At 41.9% G+C, this 26,558-nt stretch overlaps 1 protein-coding gene across 2 annotated transcripts in view; it reads right to left on the bottom strand.

Moving 5' to 3' along the window:
* The window catches only part of ANO6 (anoctamin 6), a 230,809-nt gene that overhangs the window by 74,633 nt on the left and 129,618 nt on the right, over positions 1–26,558 (bottom strand). For both annotated transcript variants that reach the window (XM_029058181.2, XM_029058182.2), the window contains exons 12-17: positions 23,232–23,309; positions 20,736–20,961; positions 15,644–15,813; positions 15,317–15,414; positions 9,182–9,312; positions 2,182–2,387 (exon numbers count right to left, since the gene is read on the bottom strand). In XM_029058181.2, the coding sequence (XP_028914014.1) occupies positions 2,182–2,387; positions 9,182–9,312; positions 15,317–15,414; positions 15,644–15,813; positions 20,736–20,961; positions 23,232–23,309 (909 nt within the window). The remainder of the gene's footprint in view (positions 1–2,181; positions 2,388–9,181; positions 9,313–15,316; positions 15,415–15,643; positions 15,814–20,735; positions 20,962–23,231; positions 23,310–26,558) is intronic.

Genomic DNA, 26,558 nt, shown 5'->3' with positions numbered 1-26,558 from the left:
TCTGCTGTGAGAGTCACCTCACTTCTCTGGGACTCAGTTGTCTCATCTGTAAAATGGGGATTAAGACTGTGAGCCGCATGTGGGACAGGGACTGTGACCAATCTGATTACCTTGCATCTACACCAGTGCTTAGAATAGTGCTTGGCACATAATAAGTGCTTAACAAATGCCATTATCATTATGATTATTATTATTACAAGAGAAGCAGCGTGGCTTAGTGGAAAGAGCATAGACTTGGGAGTCAGAGGATGTGAGTTCTAAACCCGGCTCTGCCACTTGTCTGCTGTGTGACCTTGGACAAGCCACTTAACTTCTCTGTGCCTCAGTTACCTCATCTGTAAAATGGGGACTAAGACTGTGAGTCTCACGTGGGACAACTTGATTACCTTGACTCTATCCCAGTGCTTAACTGTTGCCAAACTGTACATTCCAAGTGCTTAGTACAGTGCTCTGCACAAAGTAAGCGCTCAAAAAATACTATTGAATGAATGAATGCTTAGAACAGTGCTTGGCACATAGTAAGTGCTTAGCAAATACCATAATTATTAAAATTACCACCTTGTATCTGCCCCTGTGCATAGAACCGTGCTTGGCACATGGTAGGTACTTAACAAATATCACACACACACACAAAAAAAAAACCCAACAAACAACAAAACCCTAAAACTGAACTAAGCTCTTGGGAGAGTACAATATAATTAGTAGCTGTAGTAGTAGTTATTGATTTTTTTTTGATTTTTTTGATTTTGAATTTTTTTTCTCTGAAGGCCATACATACTCTACACATGACATTTTTGGAGAGGGAATGAGAATTAGTAGCAGCCCTTAAGAAGCTTACATTCTATTAGGATGGTCAACAGAAAGCCATTTGTGGATTGAGTGTTGGGAGAGGCTGCCCAAGATTTTCTTCCTGTTTAATTACAAACAGTCCCCACCGAACGTTCTACCTATGCTAGTAGAGAGGGCATTGAAAGGCTGTTTCAAAACTCATCGTGTCTCTACCAGCAGTGGGACTCTATAGAGTAACTACACACACCCAGGATGGAATGTGATTCTCAGCTTTGCCAGTGAGTTTCCCAGTTGCTGTGCGACCTTGGTGAAGTCATATAAATTCCTTCTGCCTCAATTCCTCCCTCTGTATAGGAGGCTAATGAGCATGGGATTGGTGTGAGAAAAAGTAGTAAAACTTTTGGGCTCTCTGGCCATTGACCTCTTGGTCACACCCTCCCTCTTCCCTTGAACTCATTTTTCCCCTTCACTTTTGGCTGACCACAAGTCTCACCATCTTCAAAGCCCTACTAAAATCACATCTCCTCCAGGAAGCTTCTTGAATAGTCTCCCACCTCCCCACCCTATTTCCCAGGCAACTGAGTCTTCACCCTCTAGATACTTAAACACTCACCCCCACCCAATACTTACACCCTGTTGCTTCCCCTAAATACAATTTCTTTTAGTATCTATCTCCTTTAATAAATTGTAAACCTCTTCAGAGGTTCATGTCATGAGGGATCATGTCTTATCAATCAACCAATCATCTGTATTTATTGAGTGCTTACTCTATTCAAAGTGCTCAAGAGAACAGAGAAGCAGCATGTCCTAATGAGTAGAGCATAGACCTGGGAATCAGAAGGACCAGGTTTCTAAACCTGGATCTGCCACTTGTCTGTTGTGTGACCTGGGGCAAGTCACTTCATTTCTCTTTGCCTCAGTTACCTCATCTGTAAAATGGGAATTAGTACTGTGAGCCCCATGTGAGACAGGGACCGTGTCCAACCCTACTTGGTTGTCTCCATTGCAGCACTGAGTACAGTGCCTGGCACATAGTAAGTGCTTAACAAATACCACAATTATTATTATTATTATTACAACATTACAGAGTGGATAGACACAGTCCCTGCTCACAACAAGCTTAAAGTCTAGGGCTTACAGTCTATTATCTCTTTTTGACTCTTCCAAGGGCTTACTAAAATGCTCTGCTCAGAGTAAGCGCTCAATAAACACTATCGATTAATCATTATCAAATCAATAGCAATGACAAGAGTGACGGCTATGTAGCTGAGATTTGGGAATTTAGTTTCTTTTCTTCCTCCTCCCATCCTTCTTAGCCAAGGACAACGTTCTTCCCTCCAACCCAGGACTCCATTAACCTTCAGGCTGCTGGGGAGGGAAGTCTGTACTCACATTTGTCACTACGGCAAGAATTGCTATTCCTTGCAGGATGGGCTGCCACGCTCCGATGTCTTGTGCTTTCTCAGGCACTATGCGTCTATACTGGGTGGTCAATTTCCAGGCATCCACTCGAATTTCCAGCAGATTATTAATGAGCGCCAACAAGGGGGCCAGAGGGAATGAGGCCACGAACAGGGTGACGAACCCAAACTGAATAACTGTCGATGAGATGAAACAAGATCATGAGGGATGGAAACAAACCAGATAAAAGCAATGCCTTTTTTGCTTTAAAGGCCATACATACTACACATTAGTCTTTTGAAGAGGGAATGAGAAATGAATGAAGCAAAAAGAAAACCTTAAAAAAGGCACAGATTTAGAGTAAAAGTGTACTAGACAGAGTAAGCAAGAAAATAACCAATATCAACCAAGCAGTGTTATCTATTGAGTACTTAACTACGTGAAGAGCACAGTGCTAAGCGCTTGGGAGACTATAATATGCAATATAATTATGAAACCGCTGGCGAGTGCTAATAAGGAAAGTCAGCTCAAATGTGACTATGCATTAAGAGTAATTACTTTTGAATTATTTTGTCAACTTAAATGATTTTTTATTGATTACTACCCTGTAAAACTCAATTAAGAATCATGAGACTGGAGCTAGGTACCAAGGGAGTCATGACTAGAAGAATACTGGAAGTGATTTACTGTATGTGGCAAAAAAAAAAGATAGCATATTTTGGCAAGTTTTCCAGAAACTGAAAAGTAATGAACTTTTGAACTCTCTAGATTTTTTTTCACTTTTAAATGGGAAAAAAAAAACATTTTATGATGTGGGCTGTGGCTGTGTGTGTTCATACACACAGTAGTCTATCTATTCGTGGTAGATTGGTTGGAGAAACACCAGCAAATGAGGTGAAACTAAATATCCTCTGTGCCCAGTGGCAACTGCTCTTAAACCACCAGAAAGTTTATCCTACAACTCACGGCCAACTGGGCTTTCTGGTGGAGGGTGGAGGGAAAGAGGTGGCTGGCCGGCCAGTGAAGCACTCTTATTCATGCTATCCCCACAGCCTTATGTACTCATTCTTATGCTCTCAAAAATTTCCCCTCTCTATAATTCGTTTAAATGTTTGTCTCCCTCTGTAGAACTGCTAGCTCCTTTTGGGCAGGGACTGTGTCTACCAACTCTGCTATAGTGTATTCTCCCACTTGCTTAATATAGTGATCTGCACACAGTGAGTGCTCAGTAAATACAAATCACTGCCTTAATAATAATAATAATAATGATAATTGTGGTATTTAAGTTCTTAATATGTGCCAGACACTGTTCTAAGCACTGTGGTGGTGTTGTGGGCAGGGAATGTGTCTGTTTATTGTTTTACTGTACTCTCCCAAGCACTTAGTACAGCACTCTGCACATAGTAAGTGCTCATTAAATACGACCGAAAGATTTAATTAATGCAAGCATATCGACTGTGCAGCTCACAGTCCCAATCCCCATTTTACAGATGAGGGAACTGATGCCCAGAGAAGTGAAGTGACTTGCCCAAGGTCACACAGCAGACAAGTGGCAGAGACAGGATTAGAACCCATGCCGTTCCGACTCCCAGGCCCGTTGTTCTTCCACTAAGCCCTGCTGCTTCTCTACTTTACTGATTGGGGTTGTTCATTCATTCATTCATTCAATAGTATTTATTGAGTGCTTACTATGTGCAGAGCACTGTACTAAGTGCTTGGAATGTACAAATAGGTAACAGATACAGTCCCTGCCCTTTGACGGGCTTACAGTCTAATCGGGGGAGACAGACAAGTACATCACCTTGTACATCTCATTATCAAAATAAATAGGGTAATGGATGACTGTACACAAAAGAGACAGTAGAAATTAACGACCGATCCAGCAAGCCCTCTGGGATCTGGCTCTTGAGAAACTGGTTGATTTGTATATTATGAAAAGCAGCATAGCCTAGTGGATAGAACATGAGCTTGGGAGTCAGAATGACCTGGGTTCTAATTCTGGCTCCTCCACTTTGTTGTATGACCTTGGGCGAGTTGCTTAACTTCTCTGTACCTCAGTTAGCTCATCTGTAAAATGAGGATTAAGACTGTGAGCTCTAGGTGAGACAGGGACTGTGTCCAACCTGAGTAATGTGTATCTACCCTGGTGCTTAGTACACTGCCTGGCACAAAGTAAGCGCTGAATATCATAAAAAAATAGCTTCCACAGGAGTTATCTCAGTTCTTTTGGATGCCAGGGGAGAGTAAGGGAGGTGGGAAATATGACACCTTGCCCTCTGCTCCCAATTCTTAAACCCTCAGGTAAACATAACATATACAAAGATTGGAGCATGCTGGGCCATGAGCTCTGAAAGCTGCCAGAAAAGTCTCTGGTGGTTTTGGCGACAAGTTGAAAATTAAAAATGTGAAAAGCAGAAATAATCTTCTTGCCCTCTCTCCTTGTCACCTATCTACTTGGCTGTGTACCCCTTAAGCATTTTGATTCTCATCTTAGCCTCACAGTGCTTATGTACATATCCTTATCCCTCTATTTTCTCTATCTGAAATTTATTTACTGTCTCTCTCTACAGACTGTGAGATCCTTGTGGGCAGGTATCGCATCTACCAACTCTGTTGTACTTTCCCAAATGCTTAGTACAGTGCTCTATATGCAATAAGCGCTCAATAAATACCACTGAATCTCTCTCCACATCTTGTCCTACTCTTTTAGGCACTTATGAAGCACTTAGAGAGGCAGCATGGTTCAGTGGAAAGAGCACAGGCTTAGGAGGCAGAGGTCATGGGTTCTAAACTGGATCCGCCATTTGTCAGCTGTGTGACTTTGGGCAAGTCACTTCACTTCTCTGTGCCTCAGTTACCTCATCTGTAAAATGGGGATTAAGACTGTGAGTCCTATGTGGGACAACCTGATTACCTTGTATCCCACCCAGCGCTTAGAACAGTACTTGGGACATAGTAAGCGTTTAACAAATGCCATTATTATTATTATGATGATGCCCCATTCAGCTTCTCTGGGTTTTTCCTAGACCTCTATTGTCTTCTTGAATTCTTTCTTCCTGTCTTCCCTTCCTTGGATTCTGCCACAGAGATTAGCAACTCCTTCAAATAGAGTCCCTCGACTGGGCCCTTTCCCAGGATCTCCTCCTATGTCACACAGCTGTCATCACAACCCCAAGGGCTCCTCTACTTGCACGTTGTATTTTGGCTTCATTTGGTGCATACTAGGAAAGATGTCTGGAGGCAAGTTGAACACAAATAGCTAAATCAGTGATCTGGTATGTCAGGAGTCTTCTCGACAATCCGGGGACTGATCATTCTACGTGACGTAACCTTACAAGGCTTCAGGACATGTGGTCTGTGCATGAGGTATTTCAAGAAATGAGGACGCTCAAATACTCAGTGTTGATGATGGGATTTGTTAAGTGCTTACTATGTGCCAACCTCTGTTCTAAGTGCTGGGGTAGATACAAGGTAATCAGGTTGTCCCACATGGGCCTTAAAGTCTTAAACCCCATTTTAAAGATGAGGTAACTGAGGTGCAGAGACGTTAAGTAACTTGTCCAAAGTCACACAGCTGATAAGTGGCAGAGCTGGGATCAGACCCACGACCTGTGACTCCCAAGCCTGTGCTCCTTCCATTAAGCCATGCTGCTCCCACTATTCACAATGTGCCAAGTTATCTTTTTTTATGGCCTTTATTAAACATTTACTATGTGCCAGATGCTGTATTAAGCACTGGGGTAGATACAAGTAACCAGGTTGAACACAGTTCATGTTCCACAACAGGTTCACAGTCCTAATCCCCATTTTACTGATGAGACAATTGAGGCACAGAGAAGTGACTTGCTCATGGTCAAACAACAAGCAAGTGGCAGATTTGGGACTAGCACACAGTCCTAGTACACAGATGACTCCCAGCCTTGTCCTCTTTCCACTAGGCCATACTGTTTCTAACTAACTCATAGAACGGGCTCTGTTATAATACTCAGAACAGCAAAACCACTACTCTCGAGCACTGCACTACCTAACTGGGTCACTTCAAACCCACCCCAACTGCAACTCTTACATCCAAATTGTTGTGATCAGCTGCTTCACCTAGATGTCATTTATTTTAATGTCTCCCCTATTTGGTTGTATGTTCCTTGTGGGTAGGGACTGTGCCCACCAAAATCTATTTTTTATGTTGTCCCAAACAATACAGTGCTCTGTACATTGAAGGCAATCAAGAAGTACATTCATTGACTGATTGACTGGGATTCTAAAAAAGGAAAAGTTTTAGGATTGATATTTTCACTGAGTATTCTCGACCTTAAAGGGCACTTAGGTAACCTGAAATATCCAAGGGGAGAAAACTATTTAGGGGTGGGAGAGGGGAGGAAGTGTTTTCCATTTCCTTTTCAAATGAATTTTTTGAGCGCTCAACTGTGTGCAGAGTGCTGTACTAAGAGCTTGGAAAGTACAATTTGGCAACAAATAGAGACAATCCCTACCCAACAACAGTCTCACAGTCTAGAAGGGGGGAGACAGGCAACAAAACAAAACAAGTAGACAGGCATCAATAGCACTGTTTCTGGATTCTTATAGTATAGAATTGGGCATTTTGCAGCCACTCAGGAAATATAGGCTGCACAAACTTGTGACCAGGGCTTTGAATCACAGTTTCTAAAAGGATACCAAGGCAGAAGAAACTAAAAAAAACATAAACATTCTCAGGTCCCAGACTGTAGGGTTTGACAGGTAAAATAATCTAAATATCTAAGCTGCTGGGTACCTGCTCTCTGGTGCAATATAATGCTGTCAGATGTCCATTGGTGTGTAACTCAATATATAATACAAAGAAATTCTAAAGACATGGATTTTCTCCATGTAAGCTAGATCATCTTTCCCCAAGCATGGCAAGAACCTTTCCTGCTTAACATGGCATAGTCTCTGAATGCCACTTTATTTTCCTATCTGATTCAGAAGAGTAATTATTTTTTTCCAAGGTTCATACTGAAAAAAGCAAATGATTTTTGGCTTTGGGATATTATTAATAACAATAACAGCTAGTTCAAGAAATATCTGTCATTGTTACTCATTACAAAGTTAGGGATAATAGTTTTTCAGGCTTGCTCAAGAATAAACATGTGGTTTTTAATAGAGAGTTTGACATGAAAGCAGAAGTGAATTTCATATCAGACTTTAGGCTGATGAAAAGCACTAATAAAGGACAGAAGGCAAACCTTTGACCTACAGAAGGGGACCGATTGTGCCTATTTATATCTTTAAATGAATTTGAATAGTAAAATTTGATAAAAAATGAGCTCTCCATTTCTTAGGTTGTAAATGAAAGCATGACGGGCTATATTTGCATGTGTAAATGTATACACAAGCCAGCACGTATATAGGCATAAAACCCAGTTATGGAGTGAACGGCACCTTAAAATAGTTGGCTGAGGGAACAATCTTAATGAAGTAGATTAGAATGTTTAAGTATTCATTCATTCATATGCATTGAACACTTACGGTGTACAGAAAACTGTACTAAGCACTTGGAAAGCTGAGGGGGAGCTGAGGAGAAAGGGGCTCAGTCTGGGAAGGCCTCTTGGAGGAGATGCACCTTGAGTAGGACTTTGAAGGGGGGAAGAGTGATTGTCAGATTTGAGGAGGAAGGGCATTCCAGGCCACAGGTAGGACGTGGGCCAGGGGTCCATGGCGAGACAGGTGAGGTCGAGGAACAGTGAGAAGGTCAGCACCAGAGGAGTGCAGTGTGTGGGCTTGGACGTAGGAGAGAAGGGAGATGAGGTAAGAAGGGGAAAGGTGAGGGAGAGCTTTGAGGCCAATAGTGAGGAGTTTGTGTTAGATATGGAGGTTGATAGGCAGCCACTGGAGAATTTTGAGGAGGGGAGAGGCAGGCATCAATAGCACTGTTTCTGGATTCTTATAGTATAGAATTGGGCATTTTGCAGCCACTCAGGAAATATAGGCTGCACAAACTTGTGACCAGGGCTCTGAATCACAGTTTCTAAAAGGATACCAAGGCAGGATACCAAGGTTCATGTCCTGAACCTTTCTGTAGAAAGATAATCCGGGCAGCAGAGTGAAGTATAGACTGAAGTGGGGAGAGGCAGGAGGTTGGGAGCTCAGAAAGGAGGCTGATGGAGTAATCCATTCGGGATAGGATGAGTGATTTTACTAACATGGTAGCAGTTTGGATGGAGAGGAAAGGGCTGATCTTGGTGGTGTTGTGAAGGTGAGACCAGCAGGATTTGGTGGCGGATTGGATATGTGGAGTGAATAAGGGAGCAGAGTAAAGGATGACACCAAGGTTGCGGGCTTGTGGTACGGGAAGGATGGTTGTGCCGTCCACTGAGATGGGAAAGTTCTGGAGAGGACATGGTTTGGGAGGGAAGATAAGGAGCTCTGTCTTGGACATGTTGAGTTTAAGGTGGCGGGAGGACATCCAAGTAGAGATGTCCTGAAAGCAGAAGGTGATGTGAGCCTGTTTGCTGCAGGGAAGCAGCATCACATAGTGGAACGAGCACAAGTCCGGGAGTCAGAAGGTCATGGCTTCTAATCCCCACTCCGCCGCATGTCTGTTGTATGACCCTGGACAAGTTCCTTCACTTCTTTCTGCCTCAGTTACCTCATCTGTAATATGGGGATTGAGACTGTGAGCCCACGTGGGACAGGGACTGTGTCCAACCTGATTTGCTTGTATCCATCCCAGCAGTTAGTATAGTGCTTGGCACATAGTAAAAATTTAACAAATACCATTATTATTATTTTTACTGTGCTTAATGATTCTGTAATCCAACTCCCTGGATCACATAATGACACAATAACCTTAGTTGAAACCAGGACTAGTCATATTTTTGCCTAGTGGGAAAAAATACACATTGTTTTATTTTAATCAGTTAGTGACTTGGCTTAAGACCTGAGTCTTTTTGGTTTAAATAACATTTCGGTCAGAACACATTCCACACCAATCTGCATTTCCCTCCTGACTTACCCATTTCAAGGTACTCGTAGAACAATCCCAATTTCCCCATGGGCAGGAGATGATAATCCTCTTCCCATCTTGGGGTGATCTTTTCTAAACCTGAAACCATGCAGCATCTTCCAATCAAATTCTTCACCCAGCTGCCAAGGAGACAATACAAAGATAAAACAGGTATTCTACCAAGGAAAACACAACAATTATATAGGAATTGTGCTCTAGTCTCACATTCCATTAGCAATTAAACAGCTGAAATGTTTGAAATTCTTCAGAGTGCTCTCCTGCTTGAAAAAAGGACATGAAGCAATGGGAAAATGAGACAGATTTTTTTTTTTAGAAACTCTTGATTTAAAAGAATTGTCTGTGATTAGAGGTTTCCCTAACATTTCCTTCACCTTTTGTACTACTGGAGACAGGCAAAAACTCAAAAGATATTCTAGCCTCATTGTTCTTAGTTTTAGTTTTCTATTTTCTTTGCTTCAATTTCCCCAGGCATTAATTGCATGTTTCATTTCCAATCTCTTTTAAAAATAAAATCCCTCTCACCTATCATATACCTCTTCAGCAAAGCCCACTGTTTTCCCCTTAATTCTGTAAATAGACTTCACTCTTGGGAGGGGCTACATTTTATATCCAGAGGTTGTCTGGCCCTGATGATTCTCCCTTCCAGTTGATGTCCTTCCCAAACATTCCTCCTTGCTAATCAGTTCTCTTGCTCCCTCCAAAGCTCCCTTGGCCACAACCCTTCTTTCCATGAATCATAAAGGGGTCCTGCAGCATTCCCCAGTGCTAATGAAACATCCCTTTTCATCTCTGGAACAAAAAGCATTCTGGACTAAGCCTCACCCAGTGCTGAACCCTAGATGAAAACTGGGGTTCAGGTGCTGAGGACCTGCTGTCCTGCTATAAAGAAGAGAGACTGCAGGCTGTAAGCTACATTCTAGATTGTAAGCTGGTGGTGAGTAGGGAAAGTGTCTACCAACTCTGTTACTCTCCTAAGAATTTAGTAGAGTGCTCTGCCTGCAATGAGCACTCGATAAATAGGATTGATGGACTGTTTGAGAGCAAAAGCTTCAGTTGGAAAGAGGCACAGAGAAGCAAAGAACAAATCAGTACCCAGTGTTTCCAGGATTGTGGATAATCATAATTTTGATATCTATTATGTGCTTACTATGTGTCAAATGACTTGACAAGTGGGGGAGCCAAGATTAGAATCCCGGTCCTCCTTTGGATCCCACATTAGTCTTCTCTCTCTCTCTCTCTCTCTCTCTCTCTCACACACACACACACACACACACACACATACACACACACACACACCCGCACGCAAGAACTTATCCACCACCGATGTTGTCTTCACACACAAAGGATGACTACATAAATACGGTGGACCAAAGCATGTTATTTAGACCAATGCATCAACTCAACTGCCAGTAGACTGAAGGAAAAGTCCTAAAGGGAGGGGGAGTGGACTGATTTGGAAATGGGACATGTCTAAGGTAATTAGCAAAAATTAAATCAATTTTGACAAAAATGCCTTCTGGGCTGCCAACTTGCAGGGTTGCTGAACTGTTTTCCTTGTGGAGTTTGATGGAGCCAAAGATAACAGCACTTTGAGACCTAACACTCTTCCCCTCCAAGGTGAGTGGAGTAAGATGTTTTTTTCCCTGTGAAAAGAATACTTTGATTTGCAGTGGCAGGTTGTTCTAGAAAGAAATCTGAATCACCTGTGCAGTGAAGCATGCAACTGTCTGCATAATACAGAACCAAATCTACCCCAGCAGCAGTCAGCATGTGGTGAGTACATGCAAGTAGCCACATAGAAGTGTCTTATAAACAGGAATAAATGGATGCCTGGAAGGAGTGAGGTTCTACTAGGATTTTGGGTATGGCCAGAAGAAATCCTCTTTTCATAATGGAAAGTTGGTAGTAACTGTAAATCTTAACCTGAGGACTCTTACCCCTCAGAAACCTAAGGTAACCTAAGAGTCCTCAGGATAAGGAGGTTGAAAAGATACCTGGGTATGGCGAGCAGAATGGGACTGTCATAAAGATTATGGTGTTGAAAACGCACCTGAGGTGCACTGTGTCAGATGGTTCTGGAGGGCTTCTTCTCTGGACAAAATATCTCTAAAGTCTGTATTCCCTATGACCTTTGCAATTTACTAATCTTTGTTCATCTGAAAACTCCCCGAAGTTCAAGCAAACTTCGAGAAATTTGCCTGAGGTGGTCTCTTTTGTGCCAAAGAATAGGTTTGATGCAGTGACCTACACCACATCTCATTAGCTGATCTTGGGAAAGTCAAGAAATGTTGATATTTCTGTTTTCATTTGGTATCTTTCCTTCTACCACCCTTCACTTACTACTTCTTTCCAAGCCTTTTTGCACCTTGCTCTTATGTTGTTCTCCCTCCCTCTCTCATTTTCTGAAGCCCTCTTTTCTCCTTTAACCTTCTTTGTGCCCTTCCATCTTATTTTCTCCCTTTAATTATATTTCTACTTGTCTCTCCCCAATCCAGTCCCTTTAGTTTCTGTTTTTATGCTTTTACTTTTCTCTTTCAATTTAAAAGCACGTTGATATTTACCCCTTCCCCACAGAACTTATGTACATAGCTATCAGTGATTTATTTTCATGTTTGTCTCCCCCTCAAGTCAGTAAACTCCTTGTGGCTGGGACTGCCTAACCTACTCTTTGGTGTTGTACTTTCCCAAGCCCTCAGTACAGTGCTCAGTACACTGAGCATAGTAAAGTGCTCACTAAATATCATTGACTGAGTTCTCTTCTTCCTCACCTCCCTCTATATGTCCATATTTTAGTCTCTACCCCTGTGGTTCAAACCCTCTTCTCATTCACCACTCATGTATTACCACTTCAGCATGGTCTAGCGGCAAGAGCACAGGCTTGGAGTGGATTCTAAGTCTGGCTCTGCCACTTGTCTGCTGTGTGACCTTTGGAAGTCACTTCACTTCTCTGTGCCTCAGTTACTCCAGTGCTTAGAACAGTGCATGGCACATAGTAAGCGCTTAACAAATACCATTATTATTATTACTTCATCTGTAAAATGGGGATCAAGAATTTGAGCCTCATGTGGGACAGGAACTGTGTCCAACCTGATTACCTTGCATCTACCCCAGCGCTTAGAACAGTGTTTGGCACATATTAAGTGCTTAAAATATGATCATTATTATTACTAATACTTTTATTATTATTTTTATTAATCCTGAGGCTACCCAGGACCCTGCCATTCCAGGGCATCAGTAGTGCCAGTTTCCAGAACCCTTAGACCTTCCAATCCCCATCTGATTTAGCCTCCTCTCCATGTCTGCCTGACTTATGTCCCCCACAGTGGTGTGAGCCAGCTATGTTTAGTTGAGTGACACTCTAGGCAGAAGGACCTGGGTTCCAATCTAGCTCTGTCACTTCTGCTGTGCAATCTTAGACAAGTCACTTAGCTTCTCTGTGCCTCAGTTATCTTATCTGTAAAATGGGGATTAAGACTGTGAACCCCATGTGGGACAGGGACTGTGGCTGACTCAATTTGCTTGTCTCTAGCCAAGTGCTTAGTACAGTACTTGGCACATAGTAAGCACTTAAAATATCACAATTTTTATTACTATTATTTATAAGATTGCAGTACATGGTAAGCCCCTGAGGGCAGGGATCATACCTATAACTTTGTTTGTATACCCCTCAAGCACCTTCTAGAATGCCCTGAACTCTTTATACTCAAGTTACTAATGATGTTGACTTTACCCAACATAGGGCAAATGATCTGGAATAATAGTTTACTGACTTTATAGAGAAAATTGAAGACTTCAGGCATGATCTCCCTAAAATGTCCCCTGCTCCTCTCTCCAGTCCCTCCCTCTTCCTGACCCTTCATCTCTCCCATCTTTCCCAGCGGTATCTCAAGAGGAAATCTCCTGCCTGCTCTCAAAATCCAACCCCTTGCTTTGCACTTTATCAAAGCAGTTACCCCCCCTCTTCTTCCCTCTCTAACCACCATCTTCAACTGTTCTCTCTCCAATGGCTTCTTCCACACTACTGTCAAAAATGTTTGTCTCCCCAATCCTAAAAAAAAAACCTTTCCCTTAACTCTATGGTTCCCTCCAGTTATCGCCCCATCTTCTTCCTACCATTCCTCTCAAAACTCCTTGAGCGAGTTGTTTTGACCCACTGTCTTCACTTTCTCTTCTCCAATTCTCTCCTTCACCCCCACCAATCTGGCTTCCATCCACTTCACTCCACAGAAACTGCCCTCTTAAAGGTCACCAATAATCTACTTCTTGCCAAATCCATTGGCCTCTACTCCTTCCAAATCCTTCTTGACCTCTCAGCTGCCTTTGACACAAATGACCACCCCCACTGATACTGGTCTCTCTTGGTTCCCCTCCTTTCTCTCTGGTCGCTCATTCTCAGTCTCTTTTGGGGGCCCTTCTTTGGCTTCCCGTCCCCTAATGGCAGGAGTTCCTTAAGGCTCAGTTCTGGATCCCTTTCTATTCTCCATCTACACCCTCTCCTTTGAAAAACTTACTCAGTCCCATGGCTTCAACTACCATCTCTGTGCAGATGATTCTCATACCTACCCCTCCAGCCCTGAATCTCATTCTTTCCCTGCAGTCTTTCCTCCTACCTTCAGGACATCTCTACTTGGATGTCCTGCTGACATCTCAAATTTATCATATCCAAAACGTAATTCCTTATCTTCCTACCCAAACTTGTTCTCCTCCTGACTTTCCTGTCACTGAGGGCAGCACAACCAACATCCCAGTCTCACAAATCCAAAACCTTGATATTATCCTTGACTCATATCTCTCTCAGTCAACCCACATATTCAATCTGCCACCAAATCCTGGCTGTTCAACTTTCACAACATTGCTAAAATCCACCCTTTCCTCTCCATCCAAATGGACACCATGTTAATCAAAGAATGTATCCTACCCCGTCTCTTGATCACTGCATCGACCTCCTTGCTGACCTTCTGCCTCCAGTCTATCCCTACTCCAGTCCATACTTTACTTGGCTGCCCGGTCCATTTCCTAAAATACTTCATTCATTCATTCAGTTGTATTATTGAATGTTTACTGTGTGCAGAACACTGCACTAAGCACTTGGGAGAGCACCATACAACAATAAACGGACAGGCTCCCTGCCCACAGTGAGCTTACAGTTGGGGGTGAGGGGAAAGACAGACATTAATATAAATGAATTACAGATGTGTATTTGAATTACAGATGCATTCATGTCTCCCCACTCCTCAAGAACCTCCAGTGGTTGCCCATCCACCTCCATATCAAACAAAAATTCAATACCACCGTCTTTAAAGCACTCAATCACCTTGCCCCCTCCTACCTTACCTCCCTGACTACAGATCAGCCCGCACACTTTGATCCTCTAAGGTCAACCTATTCCCTGTATCTTGATCTCATCTATCTTGTTGGCGACCTCTCTCTCATATCCTGACTAAGTTTTTCCTCTTCGCATCCGACAATCATTCTCCCCACCTTCAAAGCCTTATTGAAGGTACATCTCCTCCAAGAGGACTGTCCAGTCTAAGCTCTCATTTCCTTTTTTCCCCACTCCATTCTGCCTCACCATTCATTGTACTTGTATTTTCACCCTTTATTCACTCCTCCCTTAACCCCACAGCAGTTACATACATATCTGTAATTTATTCATGCATATTAATGTCTGCCTCCTCCTCTAGACTTTAAGCTTATTGTGGGCAGGGAATGTGTCTTACCTCTGTTATATTGGACTCTATTCAGTGTTTAGTACCATGCTCTGCACAAAGTAAGCACTCAATAAATGCCACTGATTGACTGATCGATTCTAAATCTTGAATAACTTTGATCCTATGAGGATTTGGGAGCTAGGATTATGATAGTATGGAAGAAAAGAGTCCCTCCTGATTATCTCACATCTACCCCATTGCTTAGTACAGTGCCTGACACATACTAAGGGCTTAACAAATACCATAAAAAAGTATGAAGGGAAATCCATAACCCTTCATAGATTTATTTCCAGCCTCTTCATCTCTAGTGAGGACCAAACAGGAGGAACAGGATTTGAAGTGCAAAATGAGGTATTAATGCCTACCCAGAGGTATAACTGTTTTTACAAGTAACATATGATTCTCCACTTACGGAAGTAGCACTTCTTGTATGTTATTCCAGATTGCTTTTCCTCCCATTATTATTGTCAGTTGAGTTGTCAGTTCAAGGAGACAGCCTCCTGGATCACACTGAAATGTTAGAAGAAAGCATAAAATGCTTGGCAAACTTTAAATAGCCTTGCCATGAATAAAAGTTACACTTTTTATTATTTTACAATGGCTAAAAAACCCCGAGTTTAGGCTAAAAAGATTCTCTTGTGTTTGTAGCTTATATTGGGGCATTTTGAAAGGAAATACATTATGAATATCAGTTACTATGTGTATCAAGACAACACTTATGTTTATAATACATTCACACCTCTTCATTTCTGTATTTTCCCAGCCAGTAAACCGGGTCTCCTGGAAATCCAACAAATTTCCCCTTAAAAAATGCAATATAGAAGCAGGAGGAATAATAGTTGACAAACTGGAATAAGAACATCTTCATGGTTAGGCTGTTCTCATAATCAGTCTGTGTCCTTGGTAATTCTATAATTAAAACAAGAAAGAGAAATCTTTTAAGTACTGGTGAATAGCTATGAAACATGACTGATTGGAAAGAATTTTAGAAATTTATATATTCAATCATTCACTCAATCGTATTTAATGAGCACTTACTGTGTGCAAATCAGTGTACTGAGTGTTTGGGAAAGTATAATACAACAACACATTCCCTGGCCACAAAAGAGGTCACATGCACATCTATGTGTGTATATCTACATCTCTATATGTATATGTAGATATATGTATATCTGTATATCTATCTATAAATATAGATATGTACTATACATGGACACACACAAATACACATGCATATAAACACACTCAGTTCTTCCAGAACATATATTTTCACTATGCACTTTGACAAGAACACAAAGGCAGAATTATGGAATACTGACACAAGCCTGTCTGGGGAGAAAATGCAATGTGATTCAGAAGAAATGCCTCATATCGACACGATGAGTGTCCTATAATGTCAACTGTCTTATTGCATTTTAGAGGAGCTATATGTTTGTGTCTTCAAATTTCAACATTCTATTAATAATAATGATGGTATTTGTTAAGTGTTTACTATGTGCTAACCACTGTTTTAAGTACTGAGGTAGGTACAAGGTAATCAGGTTGTCCCACTTGGGGCTCACAGTCTTAATCCCCATTTTACAGATGAGGTAACTGAGGCACAAATAAGTGACTTGCCCAAAGTCACACATCGAAGTGGCAGAGCTGGGATTGAAGCTGACTGTAAGCTCACTGTGAGGAGGAAACGTGTCTATTGTACTCTCCCAAGCATTCAGTACAGTGCTCTGCACAGAGTAAGCACCCAATAAATACGATTGCCTGATTGACTGAGATGTTATCCATGCTTATGAATGTGGCTGAAAGGATCAATGTTTGGCCAACATTCCCTTCTGCATTGTTTGCATGTCATCTTTTCTGGCCCAACAAAGCAAACTCTTCATTTGTTCCTTATGACTGAGATATGCCAGATTAAACAAAGGTAGAGTTGATCTAAGATGACTGGGGCATTATTTTCAAGCAACTTGCACAATTTCAGGGTAAGGCACTCAATCTTTCTAAAGTGTTCTGGGAAGGGAGAGGGTAGACCCTTGAGAGTGTACTCACTGCCAAGAATCAAGAAAATGAGGAAGTAACAGTACAGGGAACCTGCTAAAGATGAACTGTGACCTGACCGAGGGGAAAAACACGTGTGAGGAGAGAAGCAGCGTGGCTCAGTGGAAAGAGCACGGGCTTTGGAGTTAGAGGTCATGAGTTCGAATCCTAGCTCTGCCACTTGCCAGCTGTGTGACTGTGGGCAAGTCACTTAACTTCTCTGTGCCTCAGTTACCTCATCTGTAAAATGGGGATTAAGACTGTGAGCCCCACGTGGGACATCCTGATTCCCCTGTGTCTACCCCAGCGCTTAGAACAGTGCTCGGCACATAATAAGCGCTTAACAAATACCAACATTATTATTAATAGAGCTTGCTAAATGGCAAACTCCTTGAGGGCAGAGATTGTTTCTACTCATTCAATCATCCACTCATTCAACCATATTTATTGAAAGCTTGCTGTGTGCAAAGCATGTTCTAAGTGCTTTGGAGAGAACGATATAACAACACAGACACATTCCCCACCCACTGCTACTCTATAATACTCTTCCAAGCCCCTAGTATGGTCCTCTGTACAGAGTAAGTGCTCAATATATACTTTAGATTGACTTGATTGAGCAGATCAGATTAGACTGTAAGCCCGTCAAACGGCAGGGACTGTATCTGTTGCCAACTTGTTCATCCCAAGCGCTTAGTACAGTGCTCTGCGCATAGTAAGCGCTCAATAAATACTACTGAATGAATGAATGAATATTCCTTGGGAGTGACCTTCAGGCACATACTCTGGAGGTCACTAATTTAGTGATTAATTTAGTCAATCATCAGTAATTTAGTAAATAGGGCTAAGAATCAAATCAAAAGGTAAAGAAATGTATTCCAAGTGAACCTAAAGTAATGATGATGATAATGGTATTTGTTAAGTGCTTACAATGTGCCAAGCACTGTTCTAAGCGCTGGGGTAGATACAAGGTAATCAGGTTGTCCCACGTCTTAATCAGTCTTAATCCCTATTTTACAATGAGGTAACTGAGGCACATAGAAGTTAAGGAACTTGCCCAAAGTCACACAGCTGACAAGTAGCAGAGCTGGGATTAGAACCCACAACCTCTAACTCCCAAGCCCTTTCTCTTTCCACTAAGCCACGCTGCTTCTTTACTTAAGCAGAAGGGGAAAAGATATATCACAGTTGTGATTACTAGTCATGGGGTAAATGCCATTGAGACTGGCATAGTCTAGTGGCAAGAGCCCGGGCTTGGGAGTCAGAGGACATGGGTTCTAATCCTGGCTCCTCCACTTGTCTGCTGTGTGGCTTTGGGCAAGTCACTTCACTTCTCTGTGCCTCAGTTCTCTCATCTGTTCAATGGGGATTAACACTGTGAGTCCTGTGTGGGACAGCCTGATTACCTTGTATCTATCCTTGACTCTACCCCAGTGCTTAGAACAGTGCTTGGCACATAGTAAGCGCTTTAAATATTATAATTCTTCTTCTTCTTATTAATATACTATTCAATAATATAAGATATGCAAGTAACTGTAAACCACTTCACCAATCAGCTAGGCACCATGGGCTGATGAAAAGTCTTGGTGATATGTCCGTCTCAACTGGCAACATCATGGACACAACCAATATTTCATATTGACAACACAGAGCTAAAAGCTGTCTCAGAATTTTGTTACCTAGGCAACAGGCTGAATCAAGTGATACAATGTTTTGCACAAAGCACTCAATAAATACGATTGAATGAATACAGTGATTAACTAGGGAAAGAGCAAAATCATTCATTCATTCAATCATATTTATTGAGCACTTACTGTGTGCAGAGCACTTTACTAAGTGCTTGAAAAGTACAATTCGGCAACAGAGACAATCCCTAACCAACAATGGGCTCACAGTCTAGAAGGGGGAGACAGACAACAAAACAAGTAGACAGGCATCAATAGCATCAAAATAGATGAATAGAATTACAGATATATATCATTAATAAAATAAATAGAATAATAAATACATACATATATACACACATATATGCTGTGGGGCGGGGAAGGGGGTAGAGCAGAGGGAGGGAGTAGGGGCGATGGGGAGGGAGGAGGAGCAAATGGAAATCAAGAAGGGCAGTACATCATTTGGGAGTCCGTTGAATGAAGTGTGGAGGCCTGTGGTACCAGGCCCCAGACCAAACCCCAACCTTTCCTCTGGAGGCTGTGAGAACTGGATCCTGCCCAGGCACCATATCCAGCTCCTGGACCAGTTCCACCAGCATCACTTACTGGCCAAAGAATATCAAATGGGAAGATAAGATCATGAATAACAATAATAATAATAATAACTGTGGTATCTGTCAAGCGAAAATTCCAGGGATAAAGAGGAAGAGGCAGACCAGCAGCTAGATGGACAGAGACCATAACATTGGTAATGGAATAAAGGCTGAGGATTATGGCAGTGAACAGGATGTTCTGGAGAAAGTATATCCATGGAGTCACTGTGGATCGGAAACAATTCTATGGTACTTAATAATAATAATAATAATAATGATAATGATAATTTAAGCACTTACTCTGTTCCAGGTAATGTTAAATCCTGGGGTGGATACAAGCAAATCAGGTTGGGCACAGTCTGTGTCCCATGCAGGGGCTCACAAGCTCAATCCCTATTTTACAGATATGGTAACTGAGGCACAGAGAAGTGAAGCGACATGCCCAAGGTCACACAGCAGACAAGTAGCGATGTCAGGATTAGAACCCTGGTCCTTCCGACTCCCAGGCCCATGCTCTACCCACTAGACCAAGCTGCTTCTTCTGGAACTTAGTTTTCTGGCCACAAAACTCTGCTCACCTTAACACAGCTATGCTCGGTGGGACGTGAGGAGAATTCATTCATTCACTACTAAGCTCTTGGGAGAATAACAATAACAGATACATTTCTGCCCACAACAAGCTCACAGTCTAGAGAGGAATGAACAATATTCACTCCACCTTCAGCTGCACAGCACTTAGGTACATATCTGCAAGTTATTTTAATGTCTGCCTCCCTATCTAGACTGTACGCTTCTTTTGGGCCGGAAATGTGTCTACCAATTCTGTCGTACTGTACTGTCCAAGTGTTTAATACAGTGCTCTGCACACAGTAAGTGCTCAATAAACACAACTGACTGAGCAGTAAACCCAAACTGCTGCTGTAAGGAGAGTTGAAATTGGGAAACAAAGTCAGGTGGGCAGAGGAAGCATTTTAGGGACACATAAAGCAAAATTTTGACAATGCTGCACCCCAGCTGAGACCTAGGGGTCACTGCCGGGGATAGGATAGGACTGTCAAGGGCATGACCATTAAGAAGGGATTGCTCTCTCTGGGAAAAAACTTTGTCAGGAAGAAGAGCCAGGGAAGCCAAAGAGAAAATAGCACCAGCTGCTGCAAAAATTAATTGAAAACACAAGAGACAATTTTTTTTGTGCACACATTGTGGCCGGGATTATGAATACCACACTGATTCTAGGTGAACTTCACAGACAGTCTTGCTTTCTTTAGACAGGAAGGACAACTACATGGATGTTCAGATTCAGGAATGATCTATATTCCAAAGCTTTGGTTATTTAACCCATTGAATTTGCTCTTGTTAAACAGCAAAATCAAATTGTATGCAATTTTCTGTCCACACTGCCTCCACATAGAATTACCTGTCACTTGAAAATGTTTTCAAACCTAAACACATCATAGTAAAAAAAAAAAATTAAAAGATACCCTAGAGGAACTCAATTTCAACAGTTTTTCATCAGAAGGTCAAGTTAGCTGAAGCGGTACCTTACCAAAGTTAGTAATCATGATTGCTACTTTTTCATATACAATATTCAGAATCATAATGATGATGAAACTGATGATTGAAGCGGTGACCGAAGTGGCTGCTTGCGGAGTCAGATACTTCTGGATTGCTTCGGTTCCATTGACGTGCTTTGGTAGTTTTGCAGCAAACACGAGGAAAACTGACAGCCTATAAACGATGATCCCAACGATGGAGGCAATGATCAACAGAATCTGAAAGGTAGAATAAAAGTCAGCGGCACTGGGCTGTCAAACTAGCTGGCTTTGCAAAAGAAGAGTTCACATTGTTCATTTCCCAGAGGTCAGAAAGATGGTAGGGGGCCATTAAGTGGCTCTAAAAATGACCAAACTCCTTTCGTAATAGGCTTTTCCTACTATTCCCCGGAATTGGTTACCGTAAAAGTTAAGATGAGGCAGGAGAAAAACTACACAAGTCCCGAGTGTTGAAAGTACAAAGAAATTAAGGGGGAGAGAGTTTTCTCCTGGGCTTAGAGTAAAATAAAAAGGAAGGGAGAACACAGTATGCCCTTAGCTATGACACTATTAAAAGTATGGAAGGAGGTTAACTGAATTCTACACCCCACGAAAAATGGCAGAACTCTCTGCAGTTAGATTATACTGGATTGCTAATATTTAATTAGGAGTAAGCACTATTTGATTTAGAAAAAAAACCACTATGAAAATAGAGCATGATTCCAACAACAGCGTGGTCTAGTGGATAAATCATGGACCTGGGAGTCAGAAGGACCTGGGTTCTAATCCTGGCTCTGTCACAGGTCTGCTGTGTGACCTTGGGAAAGTCATTAACTTCTCTGTGCCACAGTGACCTCCTCTGCAAAATGGGACAGTCCAACCTGATTAACTTGCATCTACCCCAGTGCTTAGAACAGTGCTCAGCACAAAGTAAGCACTTAACAAATACAATAATAATAATAATAAAAGGCAGAAGTAGAAAGTAGATTTGTTGTTGTTGTTGCTGTTTTATGGTACTTGTTAAGCACTTACTAATATGCCAGGTAATCAGATTGTCCCATGTGGGGCTCACAATTTTTTTTTAAAATCCTCATTTTTACAGATGAGGTAACTGAGGCACAGAGAAGTTAAGTGACTTGCCCAAAGTCACATAGCAGACAAGTGGCAGAGCCGGGATTAGAACCCATGACGTTTTATTCAAGCTATCTAAACATTTACCTTTTTCCATTCCAAAAATTAGAAATACCATCATTAGTTAATGACCTAGAAGGGTTCCAAATATAAAGGCATTCTCCTCTATTGCACAAAGCCTTAAATGCTATCTGGGAATCCTATTCAGGTTGGAGTTCCCATTAACCAAATGGTGTCTGACAATAGATCTGTTCTGATAAAAGTGCCACACTTTTCAATCAATTCTCTTATGTGACAGTCATCCTGACCTGATCTGTACTTCCACCAAACTCATTTTACGAAGCCATTCTTCTTACGACTGATATGTTTTATAGCTCCGTGAGGTTTCTGAGTCAGTTTACATCTGCTTTTTCAGGAGGCTAGCTGTGATTTCGCACACCTGGATTTCTGCTGATTTTATATTTCTATATTTTATGGTACTTGTAAAGCGCTTACTATGTAACAAGCAGAGTTGTAAGTGCTGGGGTAGATACAAGGTAATCAGGCCGGACACAGTCCCTATCCCACATGGGGCTCAAAGTCTTAATCCCCATTGTGCAGATGAGGTCACTGAGGCCCAGAGAAATGAAGCGACTTGCCCAAGATCACAAAAGCAGAAGTGTGATGGAGCCAGAATTAGAACCCAGGTCCTTTTGACTCCCAGGTCCGTGCCCTATCCACTGAACCACACTGCCTTTTTGGGCCTGCCCAATACTTTCAACAACACTTTATGAACTACTCAAATGGGAGGGCCTCCCTAGGTTTATACCTCTTCCTCCAACCCCATACCCTAGCTGATAAATTGGAGCAGACATCCACATGTTCATAGTGGAAACTGTCTGCGCCAGATTGCATCATTTGGTGGGTGATTCTAACAAATCAGACCCCATCTGCCAGAACTAAACAGAGGATGTGGCTCATTAGCGGGTAGTCAATCAGCACCTTCAACTGGGAGGAGGAAGATCAGAAATAGGTGCTCAGGTACAACTGAGATCCGGTCAAATATATTTTAGGCAATTAGCACCCTTCACATATATAACCCAGCTCCCAATTCCACCATCTCACCTGTTCCTGGTCCCCTTCCGACCTGTACAAACTTAAGCAAGTACAGCTACTCCCACCCTTCCTATCATCTGCTAATCACGCTGGGAGAAATGCCAGGATGAGAAGCAATCTGCTCTAGGACGCTGGTGTCCTCCTTAAAACTCACCTAACTGCTAACTAAACACTTTTGAGGACATCCAGAGGCTAAGGGATTTGAGGAAGACTTCAGTTTTTAGTTGTGCTTTCATTTTATGCAATTTGGAAATTGGGAAAAGATGACAGCAAAAGATTTTTACCCAGAAGAAGACGGCACTTGAACAGAGGGTTATGCGTATACACTTTCCACATGAAGTATAGGGAACATGCTCTTCTTCCTGTAAAAACAACAGGGGTTATTAAGGTCGTCTTTTCCAATAAAAATGTGTGCAGTTAGTATTTTCGTTAATTAGTTTGAAAGTGAAAATAAATATTTGTTTTACTTGAATTTAGAATTCAATTGAATTTAATTTGAATTGGCTTCAAAGCTCTCCATCCCCTTGCCCCCTCCTACCTCACCTCCCTTCTCTCTTTCTACTGCCTAGCCCACACACGCCGCTCCTCTGCCGCTCACCTCCTCAATGGGCCTTGTTCTTGCCTGTCCTGCCGTCGACCCCTGGCCCACATCCTACCTCTGGCCTGGAATGCCCTCCCTCCTCACATCTGCCGAACTGACTCTCTTTGCCCCTTCAAATTCCTACTGAGAGACCACCTCCTTCAGGAGGCCTTCCCAGACTGAGCCCCCCTTTTCCTCTAGTCCTCCTCCTTTCCCCATCACCCCTACTCCCTTCCTCTGCTCTACCCCCTTCCCTGCCCCACAGCACTTGTGTATATTTGTATATATTATTCTATTTATTTTATTAATAATGTGTATATACATAATTGTATTTATCTATTTTGATGCTATGGATGCCTGTCTACTTGTTTTGTTGTCTGTCTCTAGCCTTCTAGACTGTGAGCCCGATGTTGGGTAAGGATTGTCTCTATTTGATACCGAATGGTACTTTCCAAGCGCTTAGTACAGTGCTCTGCACACAGTAAGTGCTCAATACATACAATTGAATGAATGAATAAATGAATGAATGAATTCTGCAGGACTTCCGGCTCTAGATTTCAGTGAAGTTTTCAACTGGATTTGAGAATCAAATCTATCAGTGCAGACTTAAGCTAAAATTCCCAAAGTTGTGTTTTGTTTGATACATTAAAGACCATCTGTATTTCTTGAATAGTTTCTTATGCACTCCCTCTACTTTCAAACAAGCAAGCTGAGCTTGAGGACTTACTGAATTAATCTACTTAAATGATAATATGAATTATTTAAGTTGCAATCCATTGTTTCCTCTCCATTCTGCTTAGTCTTCTCTGTTTTCTAGCAGCTGGTGCTTCAGAATGGACTGATTGCCCCTATATGTCCTTCACAGGATGGAAAATCTTTGAAGCTTAAACTAGAAGAAGCACTTAGTACAGTGCCCTGCATTCAGCAAGCGCTCATTAAATACCATCAAATGATTAGAACAAAGGGCCCTGTGGACACCGTGTCAACTTTAAGCCGTCTCTAGTTTGATACGTATTTTAGGTTGCTTTTGGAAATCAGCTACTGAAATACCAATGATTACTTCAAAGCGCTGTTCCAGGAGTCTGGGAAAAAAGGAAACTTTTGCAATCAATCAATCAATCATATTTATTGAGTGCTTACTGTGTGCAGAGCAGTGGGGCTTAGTGGATAGAGCACAGGCCTGGGAGTCATCAGGGTTCTATTTGTCTTCTGTGAGACCTTGGGTAAGTCACTTGACTTCTCTGTGCCTCAGTTCCCTCATCTGTCAAATAGGGATTAAGGCTGTGAGTCCCACGTGGTAGAGGGACCGAGTCCAACCTGATTAGCTTGTATCTACTCCAGAGCTTATTATAGTGCCTGGCAATAAGTGCTCAACAAATACAATTTTTTAAAAAACAGCACTGTGCCAAGCACTTGGGAAAATACAATATAACAGAGCTGGTGGACACATTTGCAGCATGAGGCCTTCTCCTCTATTTTCTGCCATCTGGGGGAGTCCATGGCTGTGGCTCCAACTGTTAAACAGCAGCATGATATAGTGGAGAGAGTGTGGGCCTGAGAGTCAGAAGATCATGAGTTCTAATCCTGGCTCTGCTTGTCTGCTGGGTGACCTTGGGCAAGTCACTTCACTTCATGTGCCTCAGCTACCTCATCTGTAAAATGGGGATTGAGACTGTGAGCCCCACGTGGGACAGGGACTGTGTCCAACCTTATTTGTTTGCATCCACCAAGCGCTTAGTACAGTGCCTGGCACATAGTAAGTGCTTAACAAATATGATTATTATTGATGATGATGATGATTGAACTGAGTCATGAGAAGCCTGATACTCTGCTCTCCCAGCCATGGTGCCCTACTGTTCTTCAATTTATCACAGTCCTTGTCTCACATTTGTTTACATTTTTATTATTTCATTTTTCTCTAGATATGTCACCAAGGTTGTGAGCCCTTGGAGGGCAGGGACTTTATCCAATTCTCATCTGTCATCTGTGTATTTTTTTTCCTAGTGCTTAGAAATATAGTGCTTTCCACACAGCATGCTTAATAAATACTATTACTACTATTACTATATCCTAGTTTAAGCTTTTAATTGGTTCCATGGAATTTAGAAAATTAAAGAGTGCTAAATGAAATCTTGTTTCCCACAGGAAATTAATATATTCCTAAAACCATAAACGTGGACCAAATATAAGTATAGTAAAAGACAGTGATTAAAAATGCAATTGTTACATAATTAGATACTATGTACAAATACTTAATTTTCAAACTTTTGGCATCTTATTCAGCAAAAAGGCACACTGCGGAGCTGGATTTTCTACAGTAAATACACCTGAATTTTCTGTAGTAAATAAATACAAGTGTCCTGATCAAATATTGAAATATTTCAGAGGCTGAGGGGAAGGAAAGGGGAGATGTTTAAGCAAAGGTAAACTTTAAAAGGTTATCTTCAGTGAGAGAGCACCTTAAGAAATGACTGCATTAACATTCAATTGCTCTATCAAGGAGCACTAAAAGAGGAGTGACATAAACAGATATGGGTTTGGTGGGGAGGGGGAGAAGGAGGTGGTCCCTGAATTAATCAAATTTCTAGTAGCTTGTCCTGCATTCAGGGGTCAGTGAATCATACTGTTGATTATCTAATTTCTCTCACAAGGTCTGATCCTGATCCTAGGTTAAAGTCTTGCAGGATTTATAAATCTTAATAATAATAATAATGATATTTTTAAGCACTTACTATGTACCAAGCACTGGTCTAAGCGGTGGGGTAGATACAAGGTAATCAGGTTGTCCCACATGGGGCTCACAGTCTTAATCCCCATTTTACAGATGAGGTAACTGAGGCATAGAGAAGTTAAGTGGCTTGCCCAAGGTCAAACAGCGGACAAGTGGCAGAGCCAGGATTAGAACCCATGTCCTCTGACTCCCAAACCCGTGCTCATTCCTCTAAGCCACGCTGCTCCTCCATTTCTTCCTTTTAGTAGTTGTACTGGTTAGTGAAACCAATGAAAGCAAGAGTCGATGGTTTCTGCTTAG

The sequence above is a fragment of the Ornithorhynchus anatinus genome, chromosome 2, assembly GCF_004115215.2.
Source record: "Ornithorhynchus anatinus isolate Pmale09 chromosome 2, mOrnAna1.pri.v4, whole genome shotgun sequence".
Lineage (NCBI taxonomy): Eukaryota > Metazoa > Chordata > Mammalia > Monotremata > Ornithorhynchidae > Ornithorhynchus > Ornithorhynchus anatinus.
The sequence above is the reverse complement of the archived record's forward strand: the minus strand, read 5'-3'. Positions and strand labels throughout refer to the sequence as shown.